General features: G+C 36.0%; 1 protein-coding gene across 9 annotated transcripts; it reads right to left on the minus strand.

Annotated features, from left to right (window-relative positions):
• Positions 1-2,877: 2,877 nt before the first annotated feature.
• On the minus strand, positions 2,878-12,905 carry LOC148202327 (putative glucose-6-phosphate 1-epimerase). Of its 9 annotated transcripts, none has more exons than XM_088109984.1 (11): positions 12,623-12,905; positions 12,432-12,520; positions 6,800-6,895; positions 6,048-6,261; positions 5,789-5,863; positions 5,267-5,323; positions 5,021-5,184; positions 4,728-4,862; positions 4,008-4,110; positions 3,684-3,783; positions 2,878-3,568 (listed from the first exon to the last, which is right to left on the minus strand). In XM_088109984.1, the coding sequence occupies exons 4-11, from the start codon at positions 6,156-6,158 to the stop codon at positions 3,360-3,362; spliced, it is 954 nt and encodes a 317-aa protein (XP_087966110.1). In that variant the 5' UTR covers positions 6,159-6,261; positions 6,800-6,895; positions 12,432-12,520; positions 12,623-12,905; the 3' UTR covers positions 2,878-3,359. The 9 variants fall into 9 exon arrangements, with proteins under 9 accessions (XP_087966110.1, XP_087966106.1, XP_087966105.1 ...); XM_088109980.1 differs by having other exon boundaries at positions 6,048-6,485; XM_088109979.1 differs by having other exon boundaries at positions 6,048-6,550.
• Positions 12,906-13,712: the final 807 nt, after the last annotated feature.

Here is a 13,712-nt window from a genome sequence, read left to right on the forward strand (position 1 = left end):
AAACAATTGATGTATAAGTATGCGTGAATAAGCATGGTTGCACTGGATGTATATTATTAATGTTGTTTGAACTGTATGCAGAGAATGAAATGTGTGAGGTTGAATATGATTGAATTTCTGTATGGTTTGGAATGAAAGTGTTTTGAACTGTATTGAGGATATGTTTGAACTGGAAAATGGAAAATTCTGTATTGATGAGATGATGATATGAATTCTGTAATGTATGAGAATTATGTTGGAGATAAATCCTAAGTTATGGTTCGTATGAAAACTGTGAAGTTAATATGAATGAAAAATCTGGAAATCTTATCTTCTCTGATTGATCATGTACGCTCGTTATCGAACGGTCTTATACCGTTCGGTTTCCCTGGAACATCACTTAGAATAAGGATTCTTTCATTTGGAAAGGACTCTGATTAAGAACGAGCGTTATTGGTGTCAAGAGTTAGGTGTGAGCGTTCGGCTTAGCCTAGTGTGTCCAACAATTGAAAATAAAGTGAAGTGTAGTTAGGACGCTCGGTTTTGTTTACCAGCGTTCGTCATAAGCAGCGCTTAGTATTATACTGAGCGTTCGTCCAAATGAACTCTCGATCTTAGATTGAGCGTTCGTCATCGTTAGCGTTCGGTCTGATACCGAACGATCGTTCAAATGCGCGTTCGTTCTATTTGGTGCCCGGTCATTGACCTAGCGTTCGTCCTAAGGAGAGTTCGGTTTATACTGAACGCTCGTCCTTATCATTGCTTCGTGAGCGAACGTCAATAGTGTTCGTTCAATTTATTAATTAACGTTCGGTCTTTGACTGGCAGTGCTTGTTTCCGAATTTATTAATACTCTGATTATTTATTTGGATTCACTTAAACCGTGATGGTCCTTTTCATTTAACCTCAAGTCCTTATACTTAGAATTTTCCTAAGTATTATTCTGATATTTTAAACTCAATCTCAGTTACATTACTCCTTTGTCTTAACGTCCGTGAATGGGTAATGGTTCGTTTCTTTTGTTCAGAAACGTGACATCAGAGTACTGTAATACATTCGTCTGGATCGATTAAACGATAAACATGGTTTAAATTAAGAGAGTGGAACATAGAATGGAAATCTGAATAAGAGGAATGTTAACAATGTGCGAATGATAGTGTGAATGGAATTATTGGATTGGATTGTGAATGAGCGTTTCAAGGAGGAACGTCTCCATGATGTGAATATGAGAAGTAGTGTAGTATGACCATGGTAAAATCGCTGATGGCTGTTCATCCTGATATTCCGTGATTGCTCATCCTCCTGTAGAGGAGAGTAGTTCATGCGTGGGAATGGCAGGAGGCACTAGTCCTACATAGTACTTTGGGCTGATAAGGGTTAACCTCGGGTGGCAGCTGATGCGAATTCCAGTTACTACATCACCCGGGTGCACGAACGCCTGCGGTTACATGGATCATACAGTCCGGACAGTCTTTAATTATGAGAATTTGCATGAGTTACTGTATGCGTGGATATATGTATCTAATGATGTATGAATGGTATGATTGATTTACTATGTTAAAAATTATGATGATTGTATTGAATTAAATTACCTAAGCTTACCCTTGCAATTTTCCTTGTGTTGTCTACTGTATCTGGATGTCCGTCTTGTCAATGCAATGATCATCCGTTGTGGATGTGAGCAGATGGAGAGGTACTCCTGGAATCAATGCTAGAAGAAGAAAATTTGGAGGATGCCAACTTGGTAGAAGTTGAAGTCAAAGCTGAGCAGTAGAGGCTCGTTCCGTAGTAGATATTAGATTTTGTGCTGTATTTTGGCAGTTCTGTATATAGTTTTGCAGAATAGATTATTCAGCACTGGCTTTGAATTGATCATGAATTCTGAACGCTGTAATTTGCTGTACGTGCTGTTTTCTTTTGGAGCAGCTGTTATAAATATTAAGACTGCACTGTATTTACTGTAAATGTGATTAGTTCTGATTAATGGTAATTACTATTTATTGGGATGTTACAGCTTTGGTGTTAAATGTTTGTATTGCAGTTAAAGTCTTGATATAACGAGTTAAACTGATTAATTATGTAAATATAAAAAGTAAATAATTTATAGTAATTTCTAAATCCTGGTAAATATAAAGTAATTTAATTAAGTTAACATTTTTTTATTTCTTTTAAATACGTATGCTAGAGCGGAATACTGAAGTTTTTTGGTAGAGTTGAATACTGTAAGTTTGAAACATCACTAATACAGATTTAGAAGAAAAAAAAGTATTTGAAGTAATAATATTGTATGGAAAAATGTTAATTTTTCTGGGAAAAAAATTTCACAGAAAAAGTTAACCTGAAAGTTAATGATCAAGAGAATTTTAGGATTATTTCTATGGTAAAGGAAAGTATTTTGATGGTTGAGTTTGTTTTCAACTAATACCAGACTTCATTAAAAAATATATTATAATACTAACTATTTATAAAAATAAGTTTGAAGTTATGAGAATTATGAATGGAGAGTGATATAACGAGAATATAATTGAACACAAAAATTTTACCTCTTAAAAGAAACCACTGGTAAATGATGAAAAAATTAAGATAATTATAAGTGCAGATGAACATATGAAGCTCAGTTGGAAAAAAGTAAATACCGATTCATAGTTTGAATAACCAACCGCAATGTCTCGAATCTCAAGCAGGAGAAGTGCTATTGCTTTTTGACGCACCACTTTTGACCCACTTTATTGAATACAGACATGAATTCAATTACATCACAGTCAACATCAGAATTCTTGACAATGTCATTCAATTGTAAACATCATTTATAATAAAAATATTGACTTCTAGATTACTTTAAAAGCCATTTATAGCATAATTCAGCCAACTAACCATGAAATAAAAACAGTGAGAGTATACAAAATTTATGTGAAGGTTATTGAATTATGCACGTATCACTGTAAAATGGAAAATGCCAAAAAAAGATGCATGATCACATTGTCCACTAATCACTCGTTTTATCTCTGTCATGAGAGGCAGATCATAGCCGTAACCATCCAATATAAGCAAATTGGAACACCAAAGCTAAATTATCCATGCCGTGGAACATATCATCAAATCCATGGAGAGAATAAACTCGGCACCAACTCAACAAATCTAATGCTTAAAGAAGGAGCATCCATAGCAGAACGGAAGGAACCAACTGACTAATGACCTGGTAACACTTGAAAGCCATTCTCACAAAAAACATAGGCCTCTATAAAGCACTATTTCTAGCCTAAGATCATAACAACATAAAACCTGACACTCCTACTGAACAGCACTATTTCTACAACTAGATGCTGCTACATTGCTGGATGTAGTAGCAGCATTAACTCAGACCCATTTTGTACAATTCCTCAAAGACCACTTCTGTCAAGACCAAGACGGTCACTGCAAAAACTTGATGGCACAACTGATAGCTGCAGCCGACCGGTCCATTCCTCTCCCGGCTTCAAGCTCACCAGTTTCTCTATCACCGCCCCGTCAACACAAAGCATCTGTTTGTACTCTTCATCACCAAAATCTACCATGGATTTTGATTTCTTTTCCCATGGATTCCACACAGCTGAACACACCATAAAAGTTAAGATGAAAAGGACTGATTTTATATTTTCTACAACTCGAAACCTTATCTACGTTTGTATTTTGTTTGTGGAAAAAATTTGCTACTTAGAGCTTACCAACATCAGGGAGACCTTCCTTCCTTATAACAAATGTTCGCTTCTTCTCATGATCTAGCACTGCAATTATGTTTGGAGAGCTAAGATAAACTCGATCCGCCTGCCATGAAGGAAGTATGGATATTAAAAACATCTTCATTAGCCTTCATTGTGTCAAAACCAAAAGACTTTAGTAGTGGATACTGTGTGTTATTGACAAAACTGCAGCATAGGCCAGGAATATAGTGCTCTATTTATCTCAACCTGAAGTAATAGCTTAAATTGCAGCATGGAACTATAAATGTCTACATTTTGTTAACATCAATATAACCTAGAAGGGTTTACCTCAGATTCAAATGTTATTGCATCTCCTTGTTCAGTAAATCGTTCTTTTTTGAAAAGGTTGTCTAGGTAGTCCAGTGTCTCCAGACCTTCAATCCTTATCTCACTATAAAAATTGTTAATGTGACGTTAATAATGATCGTCAATCTTAAAATAAAATTTCCTGTTCTAAAACAATCAAAAGAGAGGTAGTTCAAGTAAAAATATGTAAACAAGAATCTATATAGGTAACAAGCATTGCAAACAGTAGTTTGCTTCAAATGCTTACAAATTCTATAGGCTGTGTAAGAACTTTGTACTTTCATTACGACTGATCACTTGTTTACATATTTCCCGATAACTGACATGAATAAAACTCATAATTCCAGTATTCGGAGAAGAATCCACCTAATATATAGAGTATCCATGCTAGTTTCAAATGATTAGAGTGTAAGTTGTTATTAGTTTCTAAAGAAGAGAAACAGTCCTCTAAGATCTGCTTGAATGTTAAAATCCCACAATTTAAAGCATTCAGCAAATGCAGAAACTACACGTTTCAGAACAAAAACCAAATATATTTGTCTACTATAAATATTGAACAAGGAAGTACCATTAGTGCTAATAAAACTCCCATCAAGTGTTCAGCAATCAATTTACTATGGAAAAGAAAAATGATGGTTGGACATCATCCCACACACTCAGAAAAGGGAATGCAGACCAAGTACAACAAAGAATTATCCATACCTAATGTCAGAAACCAATAAGTATGTGTGATCCGCGAATGAGAAACTAAATGGCTTGCCATTTATATTCCTGACTCTAGATATCAAAGTCAGGTCCCCATCTGCTGCAAGAGACACCCGAAGACGGAATTCAAAACTGGTACAATTATTAAACAATCGTTAGATTACTACTGCTTGAAATTTACTGCCAAACACAGGAAAAAGTAATATCGAGTGCATATATGCCAGATTCAAATTATCAAACACATGGAGAGTGGATATCCCTGTTATACTGTCACATCATGCTATTCATACCTGTGTGGCCAGCACTTCATATCTTCTTCAGATGATTTTAGCACCAGGTCAATGAAGGATTTCCCACTGGAGTCATTCCCAGGAAGAGGAGGAGGGTTTTCATCAATTGCCCACATTCTATTTCTTGCAAAACCATGCTGCTCCAGCGATCCACAGTTTCCAAACTGTGAAACAAATTCAGCTCAAGATATGTAAGTATGCATGTTACAAGTTATATAAAATGAACGTGAAAAGGAATAAGCTTGCCTGTGGAAAACACATGGGAATTCCTCCTCGAATTGCTTTTGGAGCCTTGAAAATTGCCTACAGATAATGGAAAAGGAAACAAAACAGTTAGTTATTACTACTTGCCTCTTTAAAAAGTATAATTGATTAAAGTTCTGTGTTCCTACAAAAGCATCAGTTAAGAAGTTGGTTTTGCCGTCAAAGTTTTTCATTATACCAGTATTCAACCCCAGTGGTTCCAAAGGACAAAAGCACTACAATGCACCATTCTTCCCTGTTTTTCTCTTGCATCGATGTGATTGATGGACAGCATAGAATACTATGATTCATCAAAATCCAAACTCTTCTTAAATTTATTGATTATTTGGGCCAATGCCCTTCACATGCCAGTTGCAATATAATGCAGATTATCCTAAAATGAAAATGTTCAGAAAGCAAGATTATGAAATATTGACATGTTTTCCTTATCAGCGCTGACAACTAACAAAATTCATATAATTTAAAATGTACAAATTGATTTTCAATCAAAATTGAAAGACATACCTTGCTGCTTGTGAATAGAAGTTCTTCCCCGTGCTCATTCCGCCATGAAGTGACCTGCGCCCCATGTAAGCTTACCTAATTTCGAGAAAAAACAGTTAATCTAAGTAATCGTAGTAATTAAATTACTCAAACTACAAATATCTTTACAGACCAAGTTATCCACATCAAGAATTCGCATTGGATGTCATAGTAAATTTTAAAATCATAACTTTACCAAATGTTAAAACCGACACCAGTTTTGCAATGAACAATTTCTCACCCGTGCCGAAGAACCCCTTGGAGTCCGAAGCAGAACTTGATCAATTCCATTCCAGTCCTTTGTAATTTCAGTTGCTGCTCTATAGTCCCATACGGCTGCAGAATGCCCCATTCAAATTAATGCAGATCCTAAATTTCTTCAGCAAAATCCTATTAAGCTTCTCAAATTCAGAACATGCAAATGTCAGAGGATTGAAGGGGTCTCCACCTCACACCTATACCGTAACAAACACGTGAATTAGCCTCCTCGTCAGTTAAATCCAAAATCCCAACACCCAATTTCACTGAAAATTTCTTCTCACTGGTATGATTCAGATCTACGGAACAATAGACCTATTTAAACAAGAATCTGGAATGTGTGATAGAATTCCACGAAAACTCCAGAAAGCCAAGAGCAGAAACATTACACTGAACATTTAGCAATTGAATACCAATCTACCTGATACACATCCAAACATGTCCTTAAAACTTGTCAGATTCACAGCAGAAAAAGACAATTAAACACTGAAAAAACATAATAACTATCAGTAAATAAATAAATCACGCACGCATACATACATATACATACACACACATACATATATTACAGCTGTAATAAAATTAAAATTTTCTTTAATATAAGCAGAATACAATAACCATAATTTCTTCAGGAAAATTCAAATTAAGGAAGAAAAACCAAACACTAATAAATCTCAAGAGAATACTGAATAATAAATCTCCCATTAACCAAACACTGGTAATAAGTTTACTTACTTCAACAATCCGGAATCAGGAATTCTAAGTCTAAACCGACACCAGGTCTTGGATGCAGAGAGAAGCAGCAGTAGGAGCCAGAATAATGCATGACCTCTGTGAAATGAGTTAAGAAAATTCACACATCCAATGACACGAGGCAGCACATGCTCATCAAGTACATAGATACATACATGACGAAGAAGAAGCGTTCAAAAAGTTGAAAGGTACCCTTTTCTTAGAAGTATGCATTCAAGACCATACTTGCAATTGAATCAAGAAAGTTCAAAACTTTCAACAACCCCAAGATTTGAAAAACCAAAAAAACTACAGCAAATGGTAGGTGGCAATGTTGTGTGAAGGCGAGATAAAACTTTTACAGAAGCTTAAGATAAGGAGCAAAAACCGGTCTTGTAAATTCTGTGTCTGTTGGCTGCTGAAGAGATCTAGTTCTTGGACGTGGAGATACGAAAAGTAAATGTACACATGTACAAACCGTTAAAAAATTTAAACATTTTTTAATGACAATTAAACTACATTAATTTTGTGTACAAGATTTAAAACCAGAATAAAATATACACCATTCTAGTACAGGGTTGAAAGCTACTTTTTCTTTGGGGGTGTTGCTCCCTCCACCACCACACCTTTCTTCCTCCACCTCCCCTTTACTATTTTGCCCTTAAATAAAATTTTATTTTTAGGGTAATTTTTTTAATTTTACCCATTCACAACCTATTCCACTAATAACCTATTTTAGTTCCTCCTACATGAGTAAAATATTTTTCTTTTATTTTAACATTATTTTTCTTCATCTCTTTCTTTTGTCGCGGTGAGATACTACAAGTTGTAAAGGTTGGTGGTAGTGGAAAGAATTATCAAGTAGTCTCCCTCTCGTGGTGCAGTGTCGCTCTCGTGATGCAGTGTCGCTCTCGTGGTGCAGTGTGTGGAGTGGTGCAGTGCGTGTGTTGCTTCCTTAAGGTGTGTTTTCGAATAAACCTTCAAATAAAACCCTAAAATAAAAAAACGTAACTAAACGGTGACATCCTTCAACGGATGTCAACATCCGTTTAAGGAAAGAACGGATGTCAACATCCGTTTAAGGAAAGAACGGATGTCAACATCCGTTTAAGGAAAAAAACGAATGTCAACATCCGTTTAAGGAAAAAACGGATGTCGACATCCGTTTTTTCCTTAAACGGATGTTGACATCCGTTCTTTTCCTTAAACGGATGTTGACATCCGTTCTTTCCTTAAACGGATGTTGACATCCGTTCTTTCCATAAACGGATGTTGACATCAGTTCTTTCCTTAAACGGACTCCGAGTTACGTTTTTAATTTTAGGATTTATTTTATTAGTTTATTCTTTATTTTGGAAATATTTTAATAATTTAATTTAAATGTTTTGATTTATTATTTTTTAATATATTTTTAATGTATTTTAATAATGTAAGGAAAATGAAGAAGAAAGAATCGTATGAGGAGAAGTGAAACGGAGAAGACAAATGGAGTTGTAAAGTAAAACAGAAGACAAATTGTTAAACGAAATTGAGAGATGGAAAGATTGAGTGCAGGGAGTAAAGTAGGAGAACTAGGTTTGGAATAAATTAAAATAATAAAAATAAAAAATTTTAATTTGAGGATATAATTGGAATTAAAAAAAATTGGGGAGGTGGAGGGAGAAAGGTGTGGTGGTGGAGGGAGCAACACCCTTTCTTTGGACTGTGGTGGACAGAATCAAGAGTCACATACACAACACACAGCACAACACAATCGAAGGTGATGGATGAATCCATCTCAAGATGTAAACCAATAGAAAAAACAAAAAAAAACATTTATGTCTTAAACACAGAACACACAACACAGAGACATCACATCACTTCAGCATACTATTATAAGGGCATGCGTAGATGTTCGGTATTTCTTCCAATGAGGTGTGCAAAATGGATTTGTCACCGCAATCCCGGGCTTATCTTTCAATTTCTCTTTCTTTTTTCTTTTAGCACGGTGTAACATCCCAAAATACAGTAATCACCATAAATTAGAATTAATTACAATTAACAGTAATTAAGCAGTCTTTACAAATAACCGAGTTCCAAAATCCAAACGGCTTAAGAGGCAGCGTTTCAATATACAGCTCAAAACAACGAGCGCTAATAACGAACGGTTTTACCAAAACATATAACCGAACGTCCAAAAATAAACTAAACATTTACAATCTAATCTAACGAGCGCTCTAAGGCTCGGCCTTTACTTCTACTTCCACCAGATTAGCTTCATCCAAATTTTCTTCTTCCAGCATTTCTTCAAGGGACGCACCACCATCTGCTCACATCCACAACGGATGATCATTGCAAGACAGGACGAACGTACAAGGACAATTGACAACACAAGGAAAACGAAAGGGTAAGCTTATAATATTTAATTCATACATTCAACATACTCATTCAACATTTCAAATGCACACGCACAACATACAATTCAACATAATGTAACATAGTAAATTTATATATATTCTAGACGACCGTCCGGACTGTATGAACCGTGTAGCTACAGGCGTCCTTGCACCCGAGTGGTGTATTAGCCGGGATATACCTAATCAGCTACCACTCGAGGTTAATCCCTCGCCCATAACTAAGCGATGAACGAAGAACCTCCTGCCATTCCCACGCATGACTACCCCCTTCTACATGAAGATGAGTATCACGGACAGTCATACTTTACCAATTCAATATTCAATCATATATGAGACATTCCTCCCTGGAACGCTCGTCCAAAATCCAACATCATAAATTCGCTCCATATGGCGTTCACACTTTAATTTATCATATTTCATCATCTTTTTCATCTTTAGATTTAGAAGTAAAAAAATGACGAACGCTCAGTCCACTGAAAACTTAGGACGAACGTCCAAATGAAGTTCTTGTAGAATACTGTTTGTCAGAGGAAGTTCTCAGAAGCTATAATTCAAGTTCCCTTGCTTGGTCTCGTGAACAGGAGAGGCTCGTGTGTCGTGTGTCGATAGTCGGAGCAAGCTCTCTTCGAGTTAGCAAGGTGCTCTGCCTGGTCTCGTGAATAGGAGAAGCTCGCGTTTCGTTTGTCGATATTCGGAGCGTTTCTCTTCGAGTTGGCAGAGTGTTCTTCTTCCTGTTCGTTCGTCGAAGGAAGGTTTATTTATCTGCTTTATTCACTATTTGTTGTAATCTGTGAAACCATTTTTAGTGAAAAAGGTTAATCACTATTTATAGTGATTAACGACTGGAAGTAGAATCTTTTGATTCGAACCAGGATAAAAATCCAGTGTATCAATTTTTCTACTCTCTATACTCTTTACCTTTTACGCATGTTAACTGTTTGATTAATTTTCTCTAAGAAAATTGTTTTTCTAAAACGAACCATCAAAACTTGATTTGTGACCGTAACACGCTTTCCGAATATTTTATTCCGCTGCGCAACTCTATAACGGTACCGATTGTTCCAACAATTGATTCTAGGGATGGAAGATGATTCACATGTTGTCTTAGATCCCAGCTCTTTAATGCGGGTTTTGCTTGTTAGATTGTCCAAGGGATTGGAGTTTGATAAGGAAAACCTAGGCTCTTTCACCTAAGGGATTAGGGCTAGAGTGTTTTAGTGGATTGACTTTAGTAAATTGATAGAGAGGAGATGAAATTGGTCATACACAAGAGTGCATTGGTGAAAACTAACCTTAACAATGTCATTTCATACCATTTTTAGTCTTTTCCATTTCCAAGTGCCTTCAATACCAAAGTCCAACCTTGTAATTACTTGTGAAGTTATGTTTCTGCACTTGTTTTGTAAATTGATGTTATGTTATTGAGTCTATATGAGTTGTTAATCGCACAATTCTTTAGTATTACGAGTCTCTTATGAAAACGATACCCGGTCTTACCGGTTTATTACTTGAACGATTCATAACGAACGGTTTTACCAAAACATATAACCGAACGTCCAAAAATAAACTAAACATTTACAATCTAATCTAACGAGCGCTCTAAGGCTTGGCCTTTACTTCTACTTCCACCAGATTAGCTTCATCCAAATTTTCTTCTTCCAGCATTTCTTCAAGGGACGCACCACCATCTGCTCACATCCACAACGGATGATCATTGCAAGACAGGACGAACGTACAAGGACAATTGACAACACAAGGAAAACGAAAGGGTAAGCTTATAATATTTAATTCATACATTCAACATACTCATTCAACATTTCAAATGCACACGCACAACATACAATTCAACATAATGTAACATAGTAAATTTATATATATTCTAGACGACCGTCCGGACTGTATGAACCGTGTAGCTACAGGCGTCCTTGCACCCGAGTGGTGTATTAGCCGGGATATACCTAATCAGCTACCACTCGAGGTTAATCCCTCGCCCATAACTAAGCGATGAACGAAGAACCTCCTGCCATTCCCACGCATGACTACCCCCTTCTACATGAAGATGAGTATCACGGACAGTCATACTTTACCAATTCAATATTCAATCATATATGAGACATTCCTCCCTGGAACGCTCGTCCAAAATCCAACATCATAAATTCGCTCCATATGGCGTTCACACTTTAATTTATCATATTTCATCATCTTTTTCATCTTTAGATTTAGAAGTAAAAAAATGACGAACGCTCAGTCCACTGAAAACTTAGGACGAACGTCCAAATGAAGTTACTGGATACTCAGGAAAATATATGTAACGAACGTAATTTCTGTTTGGCCAGTTAAATGAACTGACTCGACTTGAAGTGTACGGGTACTTAGAAAATAATAGTGATAAAAACTTGGTCCAGATTTAATGCACAATGGAGGGTCAAGAACACTTAGAATTTTATTTGAAGAGATTTGCATATGAAAACTAATGCCAGGAATTGAACGAACGTAAAGAAAATAAATACTTAATACTTTGAACGAACGCTATTTTATCAGACATTTATCCAATTAGTACGAGCGCTTGGTATGAGACCTAGCGAGATTTAGAACGGACGCTCGTTATAAGACCGAGCGCTATTTAGGACGAACGTTCGACATAAGGCCGAACGATACTAAGGACGAACGCTCGACATAAGGCCGAACGCTATTAAGGACGAACGCTTCGGTTAAAGACCGAGCGTTACGTATTCATAAAGTTTCAAATATTTATATACAGCTGAGCTGAACCGAACGCTCAGACATTCAATTGGGGACGCTCGTTCTCGAGCAGAATTCTTTCCAAATGAAAGAAATTCCATTCTAAGTTATTTTAAGGGAAACCGAACGGTCTATGACCGTACGATGACGAGCGTCATTTATCAAGGGGATGATTTAAGTTTCAGATTTCTCAAACTTAACAAATTTCCAGATTTTCAACCTTTAAATTTATACTTTATAATTCATAGGATTTTCAATTTATAAACTTTATAACATGCATTCCAGTAACTTCATATTCAACATCAAAATACAGATTTACTTCATACAACATAACATCCATTTTTCATACGTATCAAACCAACATGCAGATCAATCAAAATCAGAAATCATATTCCATAACAGTGGTCGTCCATACAGCTCAAACATCATACTTTTCATACATGCAATCCAGATTACACAACATACAAGTATAAATTAAACATATAAGCTTCCCTTACCTGGTTAGCAGTGTTCGCCCTAATGCAAGGTTATGGTGCTTCCTCTAATAGCTTTCTACTCCAGGTTCACTTACTAACTCCACTTAAATCTATACACAAAAATCAAAATAACTCAGATCTTACTCATGCATGAACCCAGAAACTGGTTCGCATGAAACCTAAGGGACGAATGACGGGAAGAGAGGACTTACCAGTTTAGATCCTACTTCTATTCGGTCCAAAATAACGCCCACGTCTCAGAGAGCGTTCCTATGGTTCTGAAACTGTGATTGGAGAATAAACGTGAGATTTTTCGTAGAGAGAAGTTGGAAGCTTTAGAGAGAAGATGGAGAAAATGGAGGTTTGGGTTCAGAGGTAGAAGATGAATGGTGCAGGTGAGTGGAAGGGTTTTCGAAAAACCACTTTTGTTCCTTCCAATTCCAGACGAACGAGCGTCTCATTTTCGGACACCTGCACCCCCACTCTGACTTCAGAAACTTCTAACGTGACAAGTGGCATGCGTGCATGCAGCGCTTGGTGCGTTTTTAATGCACTGAGCGTGTGACGTGGCGTGAAATGATGATTTTGGACAGATAATTAGCAGAGTAATATTTCTGGGCCTCACACACGGAAACACTGACCATTTTCTTTCTTTTTAATATACTGAGACAGAGCGCACAAAAAAAGAAATTGAAATTCCCACAATAAAAAATTTTAGTCTAATAAATTATCATTATCCTCCCTATATTATTAGTATGACAATAATATTAATAATAATAATTATTATTATACTATCATTTCGTCACGGCTGTTCAATTGAGACGATAAGGGCAAAGAGACGTCCATGGAATTCTAGACTCTGCATCACCGTTAGTATTTTGAACATTAAATTTACATTTATTCATACAATATGTTGTTTACTAATATTATCTTCATTATCTTTTTCACTGTGCACATTTATTTCTTTCCTGTCTCTTTCAATCATGATTACATACACATTTTTTGCATTTTGTTGTACTGAAATTATTTTTTCTTTTTAAACTTTTCAATCTTTTCATTCTACAGTAAACCATTGTATTAATGGCTAAGGTTTAATATTTTTAAAAACAAAAACCTTGAACTGATTAATTTTTTAGTTGGAGTCTTAAATTAGAAATTATAATTTTGATCTTCTGCAACTTATAAGGAGTACCTGAAATTATTTAAATCGATACAAAATATTGTTTTTCTTTGACTTCGAACCAGTAAATTAACTTGAACTCGCTTATAAAATTCGCAAACTATAAACGGCATAACTAATTA

Source organism: Vigna umbellata, chromosome 3, assembly GCF_029865625.1.
Source record: "Vigna umbellata cultivar VRB3 chromosome 3, Vumbellata_1.0, whole genome shotgun sequence".
NCBI lineage: Eukaryota > Viridiplantae > Streptophyta > Magnoliopsida > Fabales > Fabaceae > Vigna > Vigna umbellata.